Source organism: Nycticebus coucang, chromosome 12 (assembly GCF_027406575.1).
Source record: "Nycticebus coucang isolate mNycCou1 chromosome 12, mNycCou1.pri, whole genome shotgun sequence".
Lineage (NCBI taxonomy): Eukaryota > Metazoa > Chordata > Mammalia > Primates > Lorisidae > Nycticebus > Nycticebus coucang.
In genome coordinates, this window is record NC_069791.1 from 8,654,679 (window position 1) to 8,679,558 (window position 24,880).

The 24,880-nt window shown below is 40.3% G+C and overlaps 1 protein-coding gene across 24 annotated transcripts in view; it reads left to right on the forward strand.

Annotated features, from left to right (window-relative positions):
- The window catches only part of R3HDM2 (R3H domain containing 2), a 167,548-nt gene that overhangs the window by 109,820 nt on the left and 32,848 nt on the right, over positions 1-24,880 (forward strand). For 8 of the 24 annotated variants that reach the window (XM_053554523.1, XM_053554522.1, XM_053554524.1 and 5 more), the window contains 12 exons: positions 4,248-4,447; positions 7,261-7,284; positions 9,488-9,529; positions 11,876-11,962; positions 12,483-12,609; positions 13,718-13,796; positions 14,452-14,511; positions 15,073-15,213; positions 15,895-16,003; positions 18,674-18,769; positions 21,816-21,847; positions 21,946-21,999. In XM_053554523.1, coding sequence (XP_053410498.1) covers positions 4,283-4,447; positions 7,261-7,284; positions 9,488-9,529; positions 11,876-11,962; positions 12,483-12,609; positions 13,718-13,796; positions 14,452-14,511; positions 15,073-15,213; positions 15,895-16,003; positions 18,674-18,769; positions 21,816-21,847; positions 21,946-21,999 — 1,016 coding nt within the window. In that variant the 5' untranslated portion in view covers positions 4,248-4,282. Of the gene's footprint in view, positions 1-4,247; positions 4,448-7,260; positions 7,285-8,470; positions 8,560-9,487; positions 9,530-11,875; positions 11,963-12,482; positions 12,610-13,717; positions 13,797-14,451; positions 14,512-15,072; positions 15,214-15,894; positions 16,004-18,673; positions 18,770-21,815; positions 21,848-21,945; positions 22,000-24,880 lie in introns of those variants that run through there. The other 16 variants (XM_053554529.1, XM_053554538.1, XM_053554528.1 and 13 more) reach the window with 10 other exon arrangements.

The window sequence follows — 24,880 nt, forward strand, 5'->3', positions numbered from 1 at the left end:
CACCAAGACAATGTCTTCTTGCTTTCATTCTCTCACTTGGCCATAGATTAAAAGAGAGAAAATGAAATCATCTTTCTGTATCTGAGTGTTCCCTATATAATGTATTTCTTTTGGCCCAATGCCTAGAAAGTTGTTCATAGAATTGATGGAAGGATATATAATCTCACTGTGTTCTGGAAGGTACTTACCTTGGCAGTCAAAAAATTTATGCTGTATTCTCCCTGAAAAAAATGAATCTTGGCTCCCAGTCATCCTCCCCTGTATCATCTTGTCTCACTCTCCCTCCTTGCCCCCTACATTCGACAGTCCCCTCAGTGCAGCTTTGAGCCTCTGAGCGTCCTCAGGAGAAATTTTGCCTTTGAAATTTTGCCAGTTGCCTGATTGAAATGTACACTGTGCACAAATAGGTTTTAGGGAAACACACACCTCGGCCCTCCTGGGAGTGTAATGTCTTTGCTTTGTTCTAGTCATAGTTATGTATGAAACAGTTGTTTCTTTTTCTCTCACCAAAAACCTTTCCTTTAATTTCCTCTGTATACCAAATACACTATCAAGAGTGGAAATTACTTTTCTGCCTTTTAACCTTCTGCTGTCTTTATTTTCACTCTTTAGAGCTTTCTTTAGTTAGTAAAAATTGTCTTTCAGCTGTAACTTTTACTTTTCTTTTGGTCTAGAAAAATTTCTTTCTAGGAATCCTTATGCCACAAGAGTAAGAAGAGCCCTTTTACATTAGATTACTGGCCTAGAAATGACCTTAATTAAGGGTTATTTTAATCTTTTTTTTTTTTTTTTCGAGACAGAGTCTCACTTTATCGCCCTCAGTAGGGTGCTGTAGTGTCATAGCTCACAGCAACCTCCAGCTCTTGGGCTTAGGCGATTCTCTTGCGTCAGCCTCCCGAGTAGCTGAGACTACAGGCACCTGCTACAACACCTGGCTGTTTTTTGTTGCAGTTTGGCCCCGGTCGGGTTCGAACCCGCCACCCTCGGTATATGGGGCCGGCGCTCTACCCGCCTTAATTGGGCGCCCAATTAAGGGTTATTTTAGAGAGCAAAAGAGAACCTCAGTGTAAGACACAGTTTGATGCTTAGTGTATCTTCCAGTGGATCTTGACTTTAGAATAGTAATAGTCTGACCCTCATTACTAGCCTCTCTCTACCTCAGGGCAGCTTCTTTTAATCCAGAAGCAAAATGGTGAGGAGCAAAATTCATGTGATTTGAATACTGGACTTAATGCTGGGAATGTTTAGAGAAGGAAACAAGATAAAGTCTTTTATAAAGGGCTGACATGGAAGTGAGATTAAGCTTGTTCTTTGTGACTTGCATAGAAGGCTATGGAACCAAGGGGAAGTAAGTACCAGGGAGATGAATTTTGCCTTGGTATAAGGAAAGCGTTTTCAGAAAAAATGATTGTATATGGAGGTGAATATTCCCCTTCACTAGAGGCATATAAGCAGGAATGGTACAACCATTTTTCAGTTACTAGTAATTCAACAACCTAATTAGGGAGAACTATGGATGTAGGATAGAGCTGAAAGAGAAAGCTTGTACATACCTTCCCAATTACAAGATGTCATGATTTCTTTGCATTTTTGGTAGGCTTTTCATTTTTCTTTTCTGATATTTAACCATCTGACCCGTTACTTAGATGCGGTATTGTATAAAGATTAAGAAAGCAAGTACTAGCCCAGGCAAGTTGTTCATATCTATAATCCCAACACTTTGGGAAGCTGAGGTACGAGGATTGCTTGAGACCAGGAATTTGAGAGCAGCCTGGGCAATGTAGCAAGACTCTGTCTATACAAAAATAAAAATTAAAAAAATTAGCCAAGAAGGCTGGGCCCAGTGGCTCATGCCTATAATCCTACCACTCTGGGAGACTGAGGCAGATGGATTGCTTGAGCTCATGAGTTTGAGACCAAGCCTGAGCAAGAGTGAGACCCCATCTCTAAAAAAATAGCTGGGCACTGTGGCACGTGCCTATAGTCCCTTCAGCCAGGGAGGCTGAGGCAAGAGGATCACTTGAGCCCAGGAGTTTGAGGTTCCTATGAGCCATGATGCCACGGCACTCTACCAAGGGTGACAAAGTAAATGTCTCGAAAAAATTAGCCAAGCATGGTGGGGGAGGCTGAGGCAGGACTATTGCTTGAGTCCAAGAGTTTGAGGCTGCAGTGAGCTATGATTGTGCTACTGCCCTCCAGTCTGGGTGACAGAACAAGACCTTTCTCTTAAAAAAAAAAAAAGTAATATTGAGCATTTTCTTTTGTGGTCAGTTTTTTCCACTGTTTCTCATCTGTAAGTTCAACTGTGTGATTTCATGATTGCGTGAGTGACTCTTTGGCCCTAAGAAAACAAAGTCTCTAGTCGGCTGTTCAGGAGCTACTGTAAGGTGAAAAAAAGCAATATTCTTGCAGACTATTTAACTTGTGTCAGGGTGAGGCTACTGTGCTACTTGAAAGCCTTCTGGGTCTTACTCTTTAAACTTATTTGAAGCAGAGAAACATTTTCTGTCATGACAATTTTCTTGAAAGGTTGGTAACCATTTGTTTATTTTCTAGGGTTATACTGGGAATAGAGGTAACGTCTGGGAAGATTTCCAGTCTTTCTTTTTTTCTTATTTTTCTTTTTGAGGGTCTGACTCTGTCACCTGTGCTAGAATGCAGTGTTGTCATCATAGCTCACAGCAGCCTCAAGCTCCTCAGCCTCAGCCTCCTAAGTACCTGGGACTACAGGCATGCACCACCATACCCTGCCTAGCCATCGTTATCTGTTTATTTATTATTTTTAAGTTTATTGTATATTGACAGAGAAATAGCCATCTTTTTAAGGGAGGGAAAGCTGTTTTTAGGATTGAAGTGTAGTCAGTAATCCATGTAAGGAGCAACTTCTACAGACCACTATTAGAACTAAGCTAACTGCCGTGCTTGACTTCGTGCTTGACTTGGGCAGTTGAGGATATGAATCTTTGTAGAGAGTATCAACTCCTGTTAGTGTGCGCTCAGAGACTGCGTTGGCTTCATTATTGGATTTCCCAGGTGGTGATAGTAAGAGCTAGTAAGAGCCAGCCTCCCCTGCACTATAGATACTCTGTGTCATTGTGTGGCAATAAATTGACTGAATCCAAATATCAAACTGAAAATTCCTCCTCCCAAGTATAAACCCAATCTTTCTGAAGGATAAATGACTACAAAGTTTCCTTCTTGCTTTTTCAGCTTTCTTAAAATAAAGAAAAGCATTTAAGAATCTGTAACCATTGTCTGATTTTGCCTTTTTTGTGTGTGTGTGACAGTCTCACTATGTCGCCCTCCGTAGAATGCTGTAGTGTCACAGCTCACAGCAACCTCAAACTCTTGGGCCCAAGTGATTCTCTTGCTTCAGCCTCCCAAGCAGGTGGGACCACAGGCACCTGCCACAGCACCCAGCTATTTTTTGGTTGCATTTGTCATTGTTGTTTGGCAGGCCTGGGCTAGATTTGAACCTGCCAGCTCCGGTGTATGTGGCTGGTGCCCTAGCTGCTGAGCTACCGGCGACAAGCCTGATTTTGCTTCTTTTGGCTAGGGGAGTAGCTTGAAGTTGGTAACAATGTCATAGTTTGTGGTATCTGTGGAAGCTCTCCTTTGTGAAAGAGTGTGTTCCTCTATAGTGGTGAATAAAGCTTTAAAATATATTTTTATTTTTTTCTGGAGAGAATCTAACAAGTTAGGTGATTGAACTGAAAATACAAGCAAATTTCTATAGGGAGCAAGAAAAGGCAAATATTTAAGTACTAAAAGGAATAAATCGCTTTAGAACTGAATCCTAGGGAATCTCAAATTAATTATGCTGAGTAAAAGAGTCCAGACTAGTGTATGACTTCATTTATATAAAATTCTAGAAAATTTAGACTAGCAGAAAACAGATCAATGGCTGACTGGAGGTGATTGGGAGGGGAGGAAGAGATTACAAAAGGACACAGGAAACCTTTGGGGGAGTGATAAATGTGCGCACTGTCTCAATTATGGTGATGGTTTCATAGGTGTAGGCACGTGTCATGATTTATCAAAATATACATTTTAAATATATGAAGTTTGTAGTATGTCAGTTTTACCTTAATAAAGCTTAAAAAAATGAGTCCAGGGGTAGCATTTATCAAAGGACTTTCTTGGGGGTTACAGGGAGTCTGCTAGAAAAAATGTACCTATGTGAAATACAAGTCTTCTATGTGTTAAGTATACACATCTCATGTTTAATGCATTTGATGTTTTTGTAGGAGTCCATAGAGGCTGCTGTATAGTATTGAAGAACATGTCTAACAGTAACACTACTCAAGAGACCCTGGAAATAATGAAAGAATCAGAAAAAAAACTGGTGGAAGAATCTGTAAACAAAAACAAATTTATATCTAAGACTCCAAGTAAGGAAGAAATTGAGAAAGAAAGTGAAGATACCAGTTTGCGTCAGGAGACACAGGTAAGACTTAGAAGTGCATCGTGTGCATACTCTTCATACCTGCAGAGAAGTGGGAATCTATAGGAACCCAGTCATTCATATAAACACTTGATTCTCCTTCAAAATTCCAACTTCAGCTCTTAACCAGGTATTGTCGCTCATGCCTATGATCAAAGCAGTTTGAGAGGCTGAGGTAGGAGGATTGCTTGAGGCCAGGAGTTGAACACCAGCCTGGGCAACATAGCAAGATCCCATTTTCAAAAAAAATTTTTTAAATCATCCAGTCATGGTAATGCACACCTGTAGTCCTAGCTACTTAGGAGGCTGAGGCAGGAGGATCGCTTGAGCCCAGGAGTTGAAGGTATATAGTAAACTATGATTGTGCCATTATACTCCAGCTCAGGTGACAGAGTAAGACCCGCATAAAAACAGAACTGGCAACCCAAAAAACCCCAAAAGCCTAACTTCAGCTTTTTTTTTTTTTTTTTGGCCAGGGCTGGGTTTGAACCCGCCACCTACGGCATATGGGACCGGCGCCCTACTCCTTGAGCCACAGGCGCCGCCCCTAACTTCAGCTTTAATAAACATCTTACCCTTTTGTCATAGTGTCTACAATGAAATCTTAAGAGGACAGAGTGAAATCACTTATCCATTTGGACCTAAGTTCATTGATTCTTGCAACATTTGATGTATTTTGATATTTAAGTATCAAAAAATAAACTGTATACAAACAAATATTTGACAAGTCAAAATGACTCATACAATAAACTTAAAACTAGTGCTGCCTGGTTTTACACACAAGTGTTAGATTCATATCCTGGTTGTGTTAAGTAGTCAGCATTTTCTGGGTTAGAAATGGTCTCTGGACTTGCCACTTTGTAAATGTGAGTGAGAGGAATTTCACTCTTGGTTGCCATGTTATTTTCCATCCAAATTTATACTGCAGTACAGAAAAGATGACAGTAAGCATCAGCCAAGCCTCTTCCACCATTCTTCTTTGATTCCTGTCCAGCCTGCCTAGACTTTGAGCCTCCCCTAGCCTACCTGTTACAATCCTTCTTTTCTTCTATGGTCACTGCTAATTTCTTCTTATATAAATCCTTTCCTTCATGCCCAAGGGTGAGATTGGTCTTTATTGTAAGATCAGGAGATAGACCATTAATGCTTGCAAGAAGTTAGATAAAAAGCAGGAGCAGCAACAATTTGGAGGATCTGGAAACTTGAGCATAATTTTTCTAGACAACTCAATTCACCTAAGACTTGTCTTTAAAGATTAAAACAGCCACATTGTAAAGGGATGAATTAAAATCAACAACTGTCTGAAATATTTTGTTCTCTAGCTGCCTGCTTTTCTACTGTCTTTCCTCTTACAGTTTGCCAGATCTCTGCCATGTTTTTCTTTCCATTATCTTTTACATGTGAGTTGTCATTTCCTGCCTATCCTTCCAGAGTTTATGGAAGTAGTATGCCGCTGACCAAACTGTACTTCCAGCCTCCACTGATACCAATAATGAATTTTAAATCCTCAAGACAGATAAGTGATCAGTGTTTCATTATATACTCTCATGTTTAAATGACTTGGAGTCCAAGTTATTCTACTCTCGGGAGACTGTTATAAATGGTGTTCTGAACTCCTGTTTTGTGTACTTGAAGATGGTCAGAAAAGAAAAGACATGTACAGGTTTATACTCCTTATGGGCAGTCACTTGGTTTTAAATGTCTTCATCTGGATTTACAAATAGGTTGTGTATATAAGGAGCTGGAGGAACCTGTCTCCCCTCTGACTTGATCCTGATGCTGATGCAGAGCAGGCGGGGGCTGCTGCTGCCATCTGCTGGGGTTCTTGCTCCTTTGCAAAGTCTTCAATATTGTCAGCTGTCCTAGGTCCTATGGAGCAGTCCCTTAAACCCCTCTCCTCTCTACCATTCCCAACACATCATGTTCTTCTTCAATAGCACTGAAAATTCTGCTTTTCCTACCTATTTGCCACTCAAATAGGCAAGAAGTCTCCTTGAGAATCTAAGTGGTACTGTCAGGGGAGTCCCTGTTATGAGTTGGAGCTGAAAAGTTTGGGGAAAAGAGACTTTTCGTTACTTATAAGCGTGTGGTATAAGTTCTTGGAAACACTGAAACCCATAACATCTTTTGCATGGAAACCGCTTTAGAAAGATGGTTACAAAATAACTGATAGTGTTGATTCTCTTCAAGCTTTCTGTGTATCTTACTGCCCTAGGCCAAGTCTCAGATTTCTCAGCATGGCATATTATAACGGCGTCCCTGAGTCCCTGTCAGCTATCACCTCTGGTATCCAGTGATTCAGCATTATCTGATTCTTGGTCCCTGTTATAAATGGGAGCTGAAAGTTTGGAGAAAGCATGCTTTTATATATGCTTTCTCTGCCTAGAATGCCCTCCTTAGTATTCTTTCCCTGTTCTCCACTACCCTCAACATCTGTCTAATACCTTTGTAATACTATGTATTCTTCAAAACTCAATTCAGGTGTGTTTTTCTCTGGGAAGCCTTCCTTGACCACCTTACTCCCCTATTGCAGGTCTCTGTGGTATAATTCTTTGATTAATCCATCTTCCTCACATAACTGTAAGTTTTGTGATACCCAGGATTAGGTCAGTTTAAGACTCACCATTTTATCCCCATTGCCTAACCCAGTGCCTTGCACATAGGAGGAACTCCATGTCTGGGACTGTGTGAATTTATGTATTGCTAGGTCTGAGCTAGATGCTTTGCTGTGTACTCTTGTAGCACTCCATGAGTACCTCTGCAACACACTTAATGTACTGTATTATAACTGTCTATTTGTCTGTCTTTTCCAACAGGATTATGAATTCCTTTTTGACAAGGTTTGTGCCTTTTATCTCTGTATCCTCCAGTAGCTAGCATGATACCTGGTGCATATTAGGCTTTTAATATGTGTTTGACTCTTAAATGAAAACTTTTTTTCTTGAAATAAGCAAATTCATATATTGTTGAGAGTGTGAATTCGTATAACCACTTTAGAGGATAATTTAGTGATACTTTATAAAAATTTTTAAATGAGGCCAGGCGCGGTGGTTCACACCTGTAATCCTAGCACTCTGGGAGGCCGAGGTGGGTGGATTGCCCTCAGCTAACAGGTTCAAGACAAGCCTGAGCCAGAGCAAGACCCCATCTCTAAAAATAGCCATGCATTGTGGCAGTCGCCTATAGTTCCAGCTACTCGGAAGGCTGAGGCAAGAGAATAGCTTGAGCCCAAGAGTTTGAGGTTGCTGTGAGCTAAGAAGCCACAGCACTCTACTGAGAATGACAAAGTGAGACTCTTGTCTCAAAAAATATAAATAAATAAATAAATAAATAATTTTAAATGGACTACAGATACACTGTATTTACTTATGCTCAATGATATGGTAATTGTTTATACTAGCAAAAAGTCAGAAACATCCTAAATGGTACAATATTAAGGATTGGTACAATAAGTTATGGAACAGCCATACAATGAAATACTGTGTAGGTGTTAAGAAAAACAGGGTATCCTGGAAGGGGGAACAATGTAACCTAAAAATTGTACCCTCATATTAATTTGAAAAAGTAAAAAAAAAAAAAAATACTCAAAAAAAGAAAAGAAAAACAGGGTAGATCTTCTATGGATTAGTATCTATGAAAAAAAGTTTAAAAGCAAGGTTCAGAGTAGTATGTATAATATACTTTTGAAAAAAACCTATGTACAGACAGGAAAAATAAACATATATATATATATACACACACATGCATGAAATGTCTCTGGATAGATCTAAAAGAAATTCAGTACTGGCAGACCCTTTAGGAGAGAACCAGGTATCTGGGGGACAATTATGAGAGGAGAGTTACTGTTCCATATATGCCCTCATTGCCCTTAAAATGTTTGTGCCGTGTGTTTGTTATTTCATGTTTGAAAAAGTAGTGACAAATACTGCTTTGAATTTCTGGACCGTGAATCTCCCCTTGCTGTGACAGATCTTGCCACTGACCAGATCCATCCTCATTTCTTATTCTTTCCATCCACCTTCCCAGTTCTCCATTTTGCACTGTGGCAGTGTTGTTTGCTAACTAGTGAAGAGGACCAAGGAAAAAGAAATCCTCACCTACCCAAGACCATGCGGGTATTCTACCTCTGACTCGTTTTCCCTCTCCCACCCTCCTGCCTCAGTTTTCTCCACACACCACCGGCAGTGAGTTCCATTCCAAACATCTCAGAGCCCCTAAGTGCTACATCCCATATACATGTGTAACCCTACTCAGCCTCTTCCCCAAAGCCCCCATTTTGACTTCTTAGCTGTTTAGAAATCTTGTTAATTAATTAGTCTTTCCTCATTCCCCTTCAGGGCCTCATTCTTTATCTTCCTCAGCTTCCACCTTGTTCCTTATCCATTCTCTCTCCCCTTACTCTGGAAGTCTTATCCCTATCTTCCATACTCCCTTCTTTTTGTCCTGTCCCATGTTACATCTCTGACCAAGACAGGCTGTAATAGTCACCACCGGGATCTTAGAATGAGGAGAATTCTCATACTCAGGGAGGGAGACATTTGAGAATAACAGTCTTCATTTCATTTCTACAGCTGTAGGGACAGGTGTTTTGTGTATCCCAAGTTAGAACTCTGAATGTGTTATCCTATAAAGATGTTAATATAAGTGATGGTTGGGGGCCATATTTCATATCCATTATGGATTAAAAAGTCTCCTGTGGGTAAGGTTGGGGGAGAAATACTCTCTCATGCTATGATCGTGACATTTCCCAAAGCACCCTAATCAGGAGATGTTTCCATAGTTTGTCCAAAAGTAATTTTTATCAGCCTCTGTAATAGGCCAACGAATCAGTGAATTCCAACTTTTTATATTCATGGTGATGGTGATTTGACTGTAGGTGGCCTGTGGTTCCTTCCGTGTCACAGTTGCTGGCGGTTCTCATCATAGTTCAGCTATTGCCGTAATGATTTTATAGTTAGTGCTTTTTCTTTGTAAACATATATTGCTTTTAACTTAAGTGTCAATTATCTCTACCTTTAATATTTTCCAATCCTCTTCTAACAGAGGCGGACATCTAACCATGGTCATGCCAGGAAAAGAGCCAAGGTGAGAGCCCTTCCTTCTCCTCTATAGTTTCTTTTCTAAGTAAAACATTTCACAGATGGACTTACCAATATCTAGTTTTTTTGGATTATGTGGGCAGAGTTTTCTTGCTGCACTTTATACCCTAATGTGAACTTGCAGGTATGCACATGCATGCGCACACACACGTTTCCTAATAGAAAAGGAGGGAAGATCTTCCTAATCGAAGATCTGGCTTTATTCTACTCCATTACCTATAGCTCAGTCATGGTTTATTTTTGATGCCTGGAAGGAAACCCAACTAGAGGCTACCACAGAGCCTGAGAGAATTTGGTACTGATCTTGCTGAGATACCAGTTTCTCTGCTCTCCCCTGGCTTCTCTAGGAGACTAGCTGCTTTTATGAGCCTTTTTATTCTTCTTCATGTTTCTTTCTTTTCCCCCTTGTGAATTTTCCTTTAAAACAAATCCTTCCTCATTAGTAGAAATAACTACATTTTTGGATATTCTAAAAATACAGGCTTTTTGAAATGTTTCACTTTTTAGGGACAGGAAGGAGGGTTTTGTTTTTAATCATTATATGACAAAATTAGCATATAACAGATTGTTTTTAGCAGAGTTATCAGAAAAGACTAAATGTGTTAGTTTGTGATAGCCTTTTAATTTAGCTGGGGAACAGTGAAACATTAAATTTTTTATTACATTTGGAAAATTTGTCATCAGAAGTAATAATTAAGAGTGGCCACCCCTTTCCCCCAGAAAAATAATGATTAAATTTGGGAATTTGATTTAACTTCAAACCCAGTATATAGCTTGGATTTGAGGAAGGCCAAAAAGTATAATAAACTTGTCCTGCGTCTTGCCTTATACAGACTCATCAGTAGTGGTGGATTTGATGTTAAAGTTCAAAAGAGAAGGTACTCACTGCTACTTTAATTCCTCCCAAGTTTTGTGAGGTAAATAAGACAGTTATTATCTGCATGTTATAGATGAGGAAATTTGGGCTATAGAGATTGAGTGACTTAACAAAGGACATTGAGTAGCAAGTGGCAGAAGTAGGCTTGGAGTCGTCTCTTCAGACTTAGTAGTTTTTTTTTTTTTGCTGTACTGCACCACCTGGAACACATATGGCATGTTTTGTGCTTTAGTATTTATTGTAAACCTTGGGGGTTTTTTGTAAGAATTTCTAGCAAATATTTATTTTATTATTATTTCTAGTGAGTCACTTTAGAATTTTTAGCTTTGAGGATCCCTAAGAGAGTATAGTGCTTTGCATAGTGGATTTCAGATCTTTTGGGGATTCACCAGCTAGCAGAAGTAAACCAGGTACATCAGCTTTTTATTGCATTAAATCCCAAGTGTTATAAAGGTTTTATTTAAATCTTTTTCTTCACTCTTTTCTTAGATGCTTTTTTCCATACCTTTTCATACCCTTGCCACCTCCGGTTTAGAGTAACTTAGCATTTATTGTCTATTATATGTTTATATGCTATAGATTATCTGATTATTACAACAGCAGTCTAAGTATATTTAAAGCAGTTTTACTAAGGAAAAACAGACCCATAAAGGTCAAGTAATTTGCTTTGAATCGCAGGTTGTAAGTGCAAAACCAGAAATTGAAGCTAGTTTTCAATTTTTTGTGGCTTTTCTGAGGTAGGGTCAATGCCTTAGAAAAGGATGTTGGGAAGATGCCTAACTAGGTTACTTCATTTCTTTAACCAACCCTGCCTTAGGAAGCTGGGTTTTTCTGGCTCTCAAACCCAGTGTCTTTCTGCTAAGATATGCTGCTGTGTATCTGCAGTAAACTTCTGAGTCTAAAAAGTTGGAAACCTGGGTTCCAGTCTCACTGAGAGAGAAGAGGTCTAAATGAAATGGTTTTCTACCATCTGTCTAAGTAATCATTTTATTTGTACATGTTTGCTGTTGTAAGCAAGAGAATTTTCTTTCAACTAAATCGGAAATTGGTGAGTAGGACCTGTTAAAAAAAAAAACAAGGGTGGCGCCTGTGGCTCAGTGAGTAGGGCGCCGGCCCCCTATGCCAAGGGTGGTGGGTTCAAACCCAGCCCCGGCCAAACTGCAACAACAAAAAAATAGCCGGGCGTTGTGGCGGGCACCTGTAGTCCCAGCTGCTCGGGAGGCTGAGGCAAGAGAATCACATAAGCCCAAGAGCTGGAGGTTGCTGTGAGCCATGTAATGCCACGGCACTCTACCGAGGGCAGTAAAGTGAGATTCTGTCTCTACAAAAAAAAAAAAAACCAAAACCATTTAATAGAAAAAACAACTAATAGAGCCAAAGAAGATGCTTTTCATTCAGCAAAAAAACTTCTGAAGAGAAGATATGTATGTATTTGGTTGTTTTTTTTTTTCCCAGTCTAATTCCAAGCTGAAGTTGGTGCGCAGCCTGGCAGTATGTGAAGAGTCCTCCACCCCATTTGCTGATGGGCCACTAGAAAACCAGGTAGGTCGTTTACAGGACTAAAGTAGCTTTTGAGCTTGGCCGTCATCTGGTAGCCTGTGGTATAGCAATCACATCACCAAGATCAGGCTTGGAAATCAGAGTAGAAGCTGCTTTAAAACAGAAGCTATTGTACTAAAGCAGGGCTCGGTGAGAGCATGAAGTATAGTTCTTCATATCTTGACCAGTCAGGATGATGCAGACAAGGACATCCGGGGCTGGACCTTGTTTTCCCACCCACACTTCTCCCCTCCTGTAGTTAGAATTATTTCCATCCAGTTCCTTTTGCCAAAAACAGCCAGTATAACTTGAGCTCTTCATATGGTAGATTGTAATGCTGGCAGGAAGAGCTTGGCCTCTACCTGCTTGATGGAACAAAACTAAAATAACTTATTAACAAAATACACTCTTTTATAAAAGGGAGCTGCAACCTCAAGATTTACTTTCTTAAAGATTCTAAGGGAGCTTAAAGATAATTAGAATCCTTTTTCCCCTTTGATTATCCTCTTTCCCCTTATTTAAGGATATAATTCAATTGCACATCAGTTGCCCCTCTGACAAGGAGGAAGAAAAGTCTACAAAAGATGTCTCTGAAAAGGAAGATAAGGACAAAAACAAAGAAAAAGTCCCACGAAAGATGCTTTCCAGAGGTGAGGACTTTCCCCATCTTCCATCTGTCTTAGGGCGTGGCTCTGCAGTTCCCGTTCCTTCCACCCTAAAGCGTGGCACCCACTGGCCTTACTGCTGACTTGGTTGCTTGGGAAGATGCCTAACTAGGTTACTTTATTTCTTTAACTGACCCTGCCTTAGGAAGCCACAAAAAGCTACTCTAGCTGCATTGGCACTACCCATAAGAGGACAGTATAGCCAATTCTGATTCTGTTTGTCCTCTGAAATAAATGGGGACATGGAAAATCACTGGTAGCATATCCTCTAGATACCATTTTTATATATTTTGGTTTAGGGATTGCTAAGGTGATTTTCTTTTTAATAATATAGATTTGCCTGCAATTACTAGCTTTCAATTCTTATGTTGGTAGTAAAAAGAAATATTCCACAAAAATAGTAGCTGACAAGAAAAGGCAACCTTGATTGATTAAAAATGATTACTATTTGGGCATATTTACTAAGATTCTGGAAAAGTCAGCCCTGTCTGTCTTTACCTCTGAATTTATTTTCTTTAACTAGAATAAAACCTGCTTTTTTTTTTTGAGACAGAGTGTCACTGTTATCCCAGCTAGAGTGCCATGGTATCAACCTAGCTCACAGCAACCTCAAATTCCTGAGTTCAGGCATTTGAACTCTCTAGTGGTTGACACTACAGGTCCTGCCATGAAGACTGGCTAATCTTTTCTGTTTTTAGTAGAGACCTGGTCTTGCTATTGCTCAGGATGGTCTCAAACTCCGTCAGCCTCCCACAGTACTAGGATTACAGGTATTAGCCACCACACCAGCCAAATCTGGTTTGCTTTGATGAGGGCAGTCAGTTAATACTTACTGATGATTGGAAGCTTTTCAGTGTAGTATTTATGCAGCACTTTGGCCCAGATTCTTCCTTCTATTATTTTTTGGGGGAATTTGGGAGGACTGGGAATTAGCATATTAAAGTTGTTCTGGATTTTATGCTAAAACCCCTACAGTTTGATTTTACTTTCCTATTCTCTCTCTCCTGATTAGGTTGTGGGCTTCTGCTTGGGATTAGATACCATGCAAGGCAGTTGCATTTATTTTAAATTTCTTTTGTTGTGGTGATTCTAGACTCCAGCCAAGAATATACAGACTCCACTGGAATAGACCTACATGAATTTCTTGTAAATACACTGAAAAAAAACCCAAGGTAAAAATATGATTGGTTTGAGACGTAAAGGGGATAGAGGCTGACAGGATTCCAAGAGGCCAAGTAGCTTCCCAGATATTTTACATCATTAGAATTTAGGACACCTCCCTCTCCAGTCATTTTCAAGAATAGTTTTATATTCTAGGAGGGATTCTCAGTCCTCTTATATTAAGATTTCTGCTTTCAGAAGAGTTGAGAAAAATTCTGTCAAAGAAGAATGCAGAGACAAAGAAATATGAATACAGAAGTACACTGATTTAAAAGCACAGAAGGAAAAAATAATTGATTTGCACATAAGCTAAATCATAATTGCTTTAAAATTCTATAAAAGATGAAATATAGAATAATGATTAGATTTGTAAGTTTAAAGTATGGATTAGTGTGAATATACTGATAATAAAATTAGATTTCTGATACAGCATAACAAATATGACTAGCAAGGGTCTGCAAAATTTATACTTAGGTGGTTTTTCTTTTTTAAAATACTGTAAGACTGGCTGGTGAGGGTTAGTAGCCTCTGCATGATGATCCATTACTGAGGTTGGGCTGTATCCCTCCCTTCAACTTCTGTAGTGAGCAAGCTGTGTTTTCAGTCTCTGTTTCCAATATCTATGGGAGGGCTGCTTTTTGTTTTGTTTTAATCTTTTTTAAACAGGGACAGAATGATGCTGCTAAAATTAGAACAGGAGATTCTGGAATTTATTAATGACAACAAGTAAGTTATTTGTATGAAATACACATTTAGAGGTGGGAGGGGGCACTGGAAAGAAATGTAGATACAATTTTAGGACATCCCTCTTTCATTTGTCTCTTAAAGTATGAATTTTGAAGTAATTACTGGTGAACAGAAGGAGTTAGGGAGAAACAATCAGAATGGAAACAATGCATTATGAAAACAAAATAAGGTTTTTAAGTTATTGCATAGACTTGAGTTGGAAAAGAGTTTATATCTTTTTAGCAGCCAATCCTTGTCCCAAATTTGCTTTCTTAAGGTTTTCCCCCTCTTAAGTTGTTGAACATCATCCAAGTGGATGGGACCTTGGACTTGATAAGTAGTCTCAATGAGGATAGTGGGTCAGAGTCATCTGCAAACTACTGTAGATAAAGAAGCTGATAGAAAACTTTTTTGTCCCCTTTAAGTAAATGTCTTCCCTATAATATGTTTGTTTCCCCTCTAAGAAATTTTCTACTTTATAGACTTGTCAGAAAATTTATAATTGGCTGTTATGGCTGTAGTTTGTCTTACTTCACTTTTCCCCCCTGGGTTTCCCTTCAGTAACCAGTTCAAGAAGTTTCCTCAGATGACCTCGTATCATCGGATGCTATTACACCGGGTAGCTGCCTATTTTGGGATGGACCACAATGTTGATCAAACTGGGAAAGCTGTCATCATCAACAAAACCAGTAACACAAGAATGTAAGGGAGGAAACTGCACAATGGGAATGCTTTCCCAGGATGACCTGCGGGGGTGGAAGAGGATCAAGAAGTCTCTTTCAGGGGAGGAAATGGAAGGATTATATCATCAGTTCCTATTCTTTGTGAAGCCTTAGAGATAGATTCTATTTTTTTTTTTTTTTTTGAGACAGTTTCATTATGTCACCCTTGGTAGAGTGCCGTGGCATCACAGCTCATAGCAACCTTAAACTCTTGGGTTTAAGCGATTCTCTTGCCTCAGCTTCCCAAGTAGCTGGGACTATAGGCACCCACCACAATTCCTGATTGTCATTGTTGTTTAGTTGGCCCAGGCTGGGTTCAAACCCGCCAGCCTGGGTGTATGTGCCCAGTGCCATAACCACTGTGCTACAGACGCCAAGCCTAGGGATAGAGTCTAGAGGCACTGGTGTGTTAAGAAGACTTGTCTAAGCCTATGTCTTCACTGATAGAGAAGTAAAACTTTGGAGGAATAGCAATTATAGATTATGTATAAAGAACAGATCCTAAGGATTTCATTAAAATCTTCATATGACTTGTTGGATGCCCAAATCCAGAAATTCCCTGAATTTGAGTTGTGGAACTTAGGATGTCTGTACCTAGGTCTGCTTCCTAACAAAAGGGTCTTTGTCCTCCCTTCCTTCCACATTTCTCTCTAAATCTCAGCCCTGAGCAGAGGTTCTCAGAACATATAAAGGATGAGAAGAATACAGAATTTCAACAGAGATTCATTCTCAAAAGAGACGATGCCAGTATGGACCGAGATGATAACCAGGTGAAGAATGGAAAGGGTTGGGCCTGTGGAAAGAGATTGCAGTAAGAGAAACTGGGAAGGGAGAAGAATTTTTATTGGATGTAGAAAACTCAGAATATCTTAGTCTGGAAAAATGTATTGGGCAATACTGAGTTGGCTTTGGCTTAATGTTGAGGACTGACTTTACTTGCTGAGCTGGATGCCACCCCCTTAGCCCCAGAGAGACATGGTGCTGAGGTTTGCTGGGTAATCTCATTTGGCCTGTAACTCCTTAGGTCTGCTGCTAATTTCTAATGCCACATCATTTTGGATAAAGCAAGTTCCCTCCCTGCCTCAGCTTTGACCCAGCTGATGGTTTCATTCTTTTTTTCTTTAATATTAGGGATTTCTTTGGGAACCATAAGAAGCTACTTTATCCCACTTCTCCTCTTATCCTAGCTGAGGGCTAGCCCTGAACTGGCAAAGTTGTGATCTAATTTACCCAGTTATAAAGGTGTTTCTGGTCCCTTTCTGTAAACTCCTTAATCTTTTTCCCAGCTCTGTCCACCAAGGTGAGTGAGTTAATTTGATTTTTGATGTTGGGAACCTCAGGCACTATCCTCTTTATGATCCACAGCTGTGGGAATAAGAAATGAATAACCTGTCCCAGCCCTTTATTTATGGGCCTGGCTGTTACCCCGCCCTTTAGCTGAACATTTGGAGAGTAAGTGATTATTTGGGGATTAGTTTCCTAGCTAAGTAGAGGGTTTAGATTCAGCCTGCTTCTACTCGGCCTCCAAAGGGGATAAGATTTGAAGAGCATGGTTGTATAGAACCAATATGAGGCTTGATAACTAATGATAATTATAATAACATCTTACCTATAAAGTCAAAATTGGTTTTCTTGGGATATTGTACAATCTTGAGACCAGAACCTTTCCTGCTTACTACTTGAGTGTTTGAGAGAGTCCTTTTGAGAAAAGTGCCATTATCTATTGTGGACAAATACGCTGGGTCTGATTGAAAACAAGAAACATACAAAAAGACAAAATTGAAAAAACAAGAAAGAGCCTTTCCATCCTGATGCCCTTCTCTCCATTTTCCCAAAACCATTTTTCTGTGGATCAGGAATTATTCAGGCCTAGAGGCACATTGGAGCGGAGTGGAATCTATCCTTATGAGCTTTTCATCTCTCAGCTTCAGGCTTGATCCATAATAGGGTGGAATCTGTAAACTGTCTGGCTGTGATATAAATAACAAGAACAGCAATTGCTATTTTATTGAGTGTTTTCCCTGAACTAGGGTCTGTTCTATGCATTTTCTCTTTTAATCCTCTTCACAATCCAAGGTAGATAAGGGTTATTATCCCCATTTTACATATCAGAAAACTGAGACTAAGAGATATTAAGTTATTTGCCTAAAGTCACATTAATGGTAAGTGGCAGAGCTGAGATTCTGGCCTGACCTCACAGCCCATTAAGCTCTTTCTACTCTGCTATTGGTTTGCCAGTGCTAGGGGCTCAGGATGGTATAGCTCCTTGAGGTCCTATGTCTTCTTGGAGTGGAATTTATAAAAGAACATTTTGTAGGATTTATGTTCTTAAGGCTAGTGAGAAGTCGATATTCCTGAAATTATGGCTCCCTCTGGAGATTGGTGAAGATCAGCCTAGAGCAGCAGTCTCCTTGGTTGCTTCATCTGAAGCTTTCAAAGCCTCTGGATTGGAGGTCAGAATCTTTTATAACTGATGACATTCATTTGATGACTTTTGTCTCTGAGCTCCTTGCCTTCAGTAGCAATATGGAAAAGGATACTCGTTACTATGTTCACAAATCAGAAGCCAAGAGAAGAAAGACAGTGGTGGGGAGTTAGGTGGCAGGCCAGTCAGAGGTGGTGATCTCTCCGGCCCTCCCTTCCAGTCACCTCACTACATTTTCCAAGAATGTAAGCTTCTCTATTCTCTGTTTCCTTCTTTCCCTTCCTGTCTCTATGTCCCGTTTCTCCTTCCACTGTACTTTGTCTGTTCCTCTCTCTTCCTATTCTGTTCTCCTTTCCTTTTTATTCTCTTTGTGTTGCTCTGTTCTCTTTCTTCTGTATTTCTGTAATTTCTTTCTCTCCTTCCCTCCCTGCAGTTAAGATGAGAAAAAGAATGCTTAGGATTTGAGTTTAGCTTCGCCCTTGGGATTTCATTTCCAAGGCCCTCTTTGCTGAGCTATGTGTGATTTATGTCTTCAGACCATGGCATTAGTGACTAAAGAGGGAATAATATAAGATACTAGTTCTATAAATCTCCTCTTCTACCTTAGGCTCTGCTAAACACCTATTTCTTCTCCTTCTGTAGCTTCTTTCTGTCCCTTGCTTTCCCTCTAGAGCAATGTTGTTTATTTTCCCAGTACTACTTTCTTGATCCTTACTGACTAGAGGGTACCTGATTACTATAGGGAAGCAACCTAGTCCTTATAAATAGTTGATGTTCTTAATACTTTGGGGGTTGGGGTGGGGAAATGGAGAGTCCCCAGCCATCCAGAAAACCTGATCTCCCAAACTGCATGGTCAGATGTACCCAGTGAAACCTGTCCAGGACTGGAAATTTATTTTTTTTCCACTTTTTTGATGGCAACTATAAACTTTCCCGGTTTCTCTTCCTTGCTGGTGTGCAGTGAGCTTGCAGTACGAGGAGAACTTAACTAGCTTAATTCTGCTCATCGATCTAGATCAGAGTTCCATTGCAGGATGGAAGGAGGAGCAAGTCAATAGAAGAGAGAGAGGAGGAATATCAAAGGGTCCGAGAGAGAATATTTGCCCGAGAGGTAAGTGTAGCATCTGAGAGTTGTCAGCCCATAGCTTTTAGCTCTTAATCTTTGGAACTGTGAATGGAATGAACCCTCCATAAATGTCTTTGGGGTTTTTTGTTTGTTTTTTCAACCAACATCAGCCAGCCCCAGATTTTATCTCTAAAATTAAATGTGGCTTATTGGGAAGCTGCAGATTTTCATTTTTATTATTTTTAATACATTCTGCCATATGGTATACAATGAGAACTAAAACTTGGAGTGGCTGAATTTGGTAAATATGACTAGACTGAAAATAGAAATGGTTTTGGCAGGGATTGTGGAAGGGCCGTGAATCTTGCCTGCGAAACCCTCCTCCCGCTTACCCTCTTTCACTCCCACTATCCATTTTAGGCTTCTTCGCTTCTAAGTGGAAGACGTAGTGTTCACACAGGGTATACATTCATCTTGTTGGATCAGCCTTGTTTTTAGGGTGTGTTGGTTATTGTTAGAGTACAGGTCTGGCATCCATCCTCTTTGAGCTCCACATTCTGCATGCACAGAGGGTACCACTGTTCCCTCCAGTCTCTGCCTCAACAGGAAGCTTTCTTCCTATATTTCTTACCTTGCCTCCTAGAACAGGACTGGCTCATTGGGCCAAAAGCCAACATGAATCAGTTTAGGCAACTTTATATTTAATTTCAGCCATACCAAATACACTTGGTACCTCTGTGTCTGGTTGCGTTTGCCTACCAGATTGAAGAGAAGAACAGCAGAAATTCAGGAAAGGGTGTTGGATTGTCAAGGGAGGAACAAACCCCCAGGAAATATAGGATCCAGATAGTGGCACTATCTCAGACTAGCAACAAAGGAGCAAAAGCTGCTCTCCCTTCATTGTCAAAAGATGGTCAGTTTTAATCAGTATACTTACATGGACACTACTCTCCTCTCATTCCCCCAGGACAAAAAGTATATGTATCTTTTCATTATGCCCAGAAAAATACTGTCTTGCCCAGAAGTACCTTGCCCAGAAAAATGCTGTCTCCAACTAAAAACTGACTTCCTCTAAAAACTGACTTCCTCTATGTACTTGCTTCATTGTCTCAGGAGACCCAAGTTCTTTCAGAGATCCTCACTGGGGACTGATACACGACAAGCCTTCTGGCCCAAAGTCCAAGGAAAAAGAATCTTCTTACCTTCTGTTATATAGACTTCCATTCTGAGTCAGAAAAGTCAGTCCTCCAAATTATCCATCATAGCCCAAAGAGAATTCTCTACCTTTACCTACAACCATTTGGGTGGAATGAGAGGAGAGATGTCATTTGTACATGACTGTGGCCAGTGATGACTCTAAATTGTGGACAGAGGGTGGCGCCTGTGGCTCAGTGAGTAGGGCGCCAGCCCCATATACAGAGAGTGGCAGATTCCAACCCAGCCCCAGCCAAACTGCAACAAAAAATAAATAAATAATAAATAAATTGTGGACAGGGCAGGTTGGTGGATAATAATTGCAGACACTTATATAGTGCTTACTGTTCTTCAGACATTGCTCTTAGCACTTTATGTAAATTAACTCACTTAATCCTCACACAGGCCTGTGAGATAGGTTACATTACTTTCCCCATTTTATAAGTAAAGAACTGAGGCACAGGGAGGACACGTAACTAGTTAAGTTCACACTACTAGTTAGCAGAAGAGGTAGGCATTTGAATTCAGACTCTGGAGTCTGTGCTGTCAGCCCCAATGTATACCACCTCTCAGTAGTTTGCTTGCTCTGGGCTCTTTAGATGAGCTGCTGGTGACATCATAGCCTAGCTAGCTAGCTGTGGTATGTTCCTCTGTGTCACTTACATGTGGAAAATGACTGCCTCTCTATGCCAGCCATTAGTAAAGCCACAGATGTTCTGAAAGCACAGGTGACTTATGTTCTGGTATTGGCGCTAATTCATAACACTGTAATATATCTACCTGCAACTATAACAAAGGCAAATTTGCTCTTTTCTCCTTTTTTCTCCTGATTTCTAGTCTCTCGGGCCTCTACTAATATATGTATTCTCTGTTAAATCCCTGTGGATTTATCACTTTCATTTCAGCACATCCTAACTCTTGTCGTGGTAGAGGCATCGGGAATCTCAGAAGGTCTAGACAAGGAACAGTAGCCAAAGCCCATCATACTCGAAAGATTCCATGTGGAGAGGAGCTGGGCCAGTCAAAGGGAGCTGGTTAAGGGTGGAGTTGTAGGTCTGGGGAATGAGGGTGGGAGCAGGAGGAAGGCCAAAAAGAAAGGGAAGTGGCAAGAAGGGTGTTTGGATGGAAATGCTGCTGCTGCAGCCTTCTCTGGAGCCTGAGCTGTGCATTGAGAAAGCCGCCTCACAGAGGCTCGGCCCTACACAGAGCCCATTCTGCTCAGCAGCTGGACACTCTTGTTACTTTTTTCTAAAGCTTGGGAGTCCACCACACTACTCACTTCACTCGGCTCAGTGGCTTTGTCAGGAAATGATCCCCAAGGGAATGTTTCAGGCTTTTAATTTTCTTGTTTTTCCTAGGCTTTGAAAAGTACCTGCTTCCCCAATATCCCACCCTCCTTGGGTCTCAGGTCAGAATGTCTTTCATTTTGGCCAGTGTAGAGGACAGAAATGAAATAGCTGTTGAGAATGATTTCCAAAAAACAACATTTCTTTCTCTTGTCTCCCTTTTCCCTTCCTCTGTATACACTCTTTAGGAATAAGCACACCAATTGTTACTCTCAGCCTACCTCTGGAACAACAAATTTAGAGCTAAAAAGGAAATAATCATTAGGTTAATACTTTCCTCTTTCTCCTTTCCATACTTCTACCTTTATCAACCTCTCTTTTTAAACCCTCTGTGGGAAGACTAAAAACGCCAAGTGCTCTTTGCCATTAAAGGTGAGAAGTCAGATTGGGTACGTGGGTGTGGGTCATCCTGTCCCTGCTCCCTCTCTCCCTGTTGGTGGGGTGAGCTCTGGTTTGAGGACCTTGGGTATTCATAGCATCATGGACATCCTTTTCAGTTATGCCATGCTGTTTTCTTATAAGTTATTTTCCATTTTCTCCCCCTCACCTAGACTGGCCAGAACGGATATCTAAGTGACATCAGGTTAGTACCACGTAGCATGTTCCCTGCTTCTCATTGAGCTTTGTCAGTGAGATTAATATAATCCTGTAATGATGCTTTTCTTTGATGTTAACCAACAGACTCTCCAAAGAAGCCTTTTCTTCTAGCTCTCACAAGAGAAGGCAGATTTTTAGGTACTTCTGTGTGATCTCTCCTATTTATTTTAAATTTTATTTTGTTTTGCTGTAATCTTTTCAGCGGAGTGGGTTTGCTCCATGCATGGCTGCTTGTGGAATAATTAAATTTGTGGGTTTTGCAACATTGGATATTTTTCCCCATTAAAAAAAATGGCTTCTGCTTAATGACGTTATTTTTATTGTTGCCAATTTTATTTTAAGTTCTCAATAGGTGGTAAAGGGGGCTGGATAGGTTTGTCTGGGATAGGTACTGCTCCCTCCCAGAAGTTTGCTGAAATTGGGCATTTTTGATATTCAAACATACATTTACAGTAAGGTAAAAGAATGGGTGTCTTCTGGCTACCTTTTCTAAATCAATGGAAAGGTATAGAGACCTTATCTCTGGCCCAGCATTAGAAATGTTTTGTATCTTTAAAAAAAAAAAAATAGTACATACATATATATAGAAACATGCACAAACACTTGTCTGTGTAGTTTTCTCTTAGAGACAATGTAATGTTAGTAAGATGACCTCAGAAAAGACCTAACAGGCTTGTCTGCCTGAGAGTGAACTTCAGCATGTCCTCTATATGATTGTCCATTACTTGCTCTTAATGCTGGTTAAAACTGCTGTTATTAACTCTCCCAGTGCCTACTAGTCTCCATTTTCCCACAAAGCAATTCTAAGAATGTCTCTTTCTTTGCAGTCTCTTAGTCCCATCCCAGGGGATAATATAAGGCAGTAATGAAAAAAGCACCACCTTAGGACCCTGTCCTGGTACAAACTCATTTTAAGTATATTCTTCCCATTTTACCAATAGGAAAACTATAGAACAGAGATTCTGAGTATTTAACACTAGGATTTAGGTCCAGCCCTTTCTGTCTTTTTGAATACTATTCTTGAAAGGACTATCTGACTCAGATTTGAGATCTCATTTCTGCTTTAGTTGTCCCTTCCCTATTGTCCTTTATAAAGCTAATCAAACTATATGGAAATTCGGATAGGGAGATTCCCCCCCCCCTTTTTTTTTTTTGCAGTTTTGGGCCGGGGCCAGGTTTGAACCCACTACCTCCGGTATATGGGGCCTGTGCCCAACTCCTTTGAGCCATAGGCGCCGTCCAGAGATTTCCCATTCTTGATGTGGAGGATGTTCCATATCTTTCCTAGGCCATCCTTCCCTTAGGTCCATCTGAAAACCCCAGGCAGAGAGGGCCTTGCATTGATGGTGACAGTAGAGATAGATAGATTCCCCCACATAAAAAAAAACTTTCTGCTCTACAGTTTACACTCTAGGATTATAGATCATCCCAGAATACCTATAAGAAGTTTTAAAGCAACTCCTGTGTATGAATTAATGTCCAGTGCCTTATAGTTGCCAGAGTATACTTTATCTGATTCAGTTCTCTCAACATCCTGATTTGCTCAGCTGTTTTACATATTAGAAAACAAAAGCATAAAGATTAAGTGGCTAACCTATTTACATGGCTATTAGTGGCAAAACTGGAACTTATTCTTTGTCCAGTGTTTTTTTCACTACACCACACCAGCTCTCTACAAATTTTTTTCACTATATCACACCGGCTCTCTACCCCATCCTCTCTGAGTACTGTTCTGTTCAGAGTCCTCATCCAGATTCATTGCTAAGAATTCTGCCCTTATTAATGCTGTGGAGCATCAAATTGTGTGGATAATGCCTTAAAGGATTTAGTGAGCAGGTACAGCCCTCTTCTTTCCAGATTGCGTTTTAAGTGGCTACATTTCAAATGGAGCTTTGACTACAGATCTAGGTAATTGAAAATGCAGCATCATGGACTCTTAAGGAGCTAACTTTTCCCCCTATTTGGATACTAGTCTGTAACTCTAATGATCAGAAGCTGATCTTCCTTTTCTAACTGGTTTTTTTTCCCTCCAATTTTTTTGAGACAGGGTTTCGCTTTGTTGCCCAGGTGAGAGAGCAGTGGCATCACCCTAGCTCACTGCAACCTCAAGCACTGGGCTCAAGTGACCTCCTGCCTCAGCCTCCCAAGTAGCTGGGACTACAGGTGTGCACCCCTGTGCCAAGCTAATTTTTCTATTTTTTGTAGTGACAAGGCCTCTCTATGTTGCTTAGGCTAACTGCTTTATCCCCTTTCTGCCCCAGTTTTTGTTTGTGAAGCAAATACCTATACATCATATTCCATCATCCACATTGGTAATAACTATGGCAACTTCCAAGTTTTTTAAAAAAATTCTACTGCATTGATAAATAAGCCATAGTGAAGCTTACTATTATTTATCGCCACCTCTTCCACAGGCCTGCCTATCCACTCTCCAGGCTCAACACTAAACCTACTTATAAAAACTAAACCAGCTCTGATTTTATAGGAGAATGAAGTGTGAATGCTTTCTGTTCTTTATCCAATCCCTCCAGCACACACAGCCCACTTCAGTGCTTGGAACTGAATCTGAGTAGCTTCCCTAATTGCCTAATTTTGAGTGAAGTATTGAGACATGACTAGAGATTGAAACAGGATTATTTCTACAGAGGGAAAACTGATCTCTTTCCTGCCAAGACTTAACTTAGATTCTTTAACTCTCAGGGTAGTAGTGTGCTATCCCATGTTAGTTAGAAGATCATCAGATAGTTTACATTTTGAGCATTTGGTCATCACTATCTTGGGGAAATGGATGAGTACAGAAGTGCTGCCATTTTGGCCCTAGCTCCCAAGGTATTTGGTTTAAAGTTGCTTTGTTACTTGTTTACCTCTGGTAGCAAGAGAAAGTAAATTGCAGGATTGCTCTAATAGATAGTAAAGTGTTTGATTTAGGTGGAAAAGGCTATGAGGACTTACCTTGCAAAATTCAAGCTCTGGTGTCTAATTAGCAGCCTTACCCATTGCCACTGCTGTATCCCCTTAT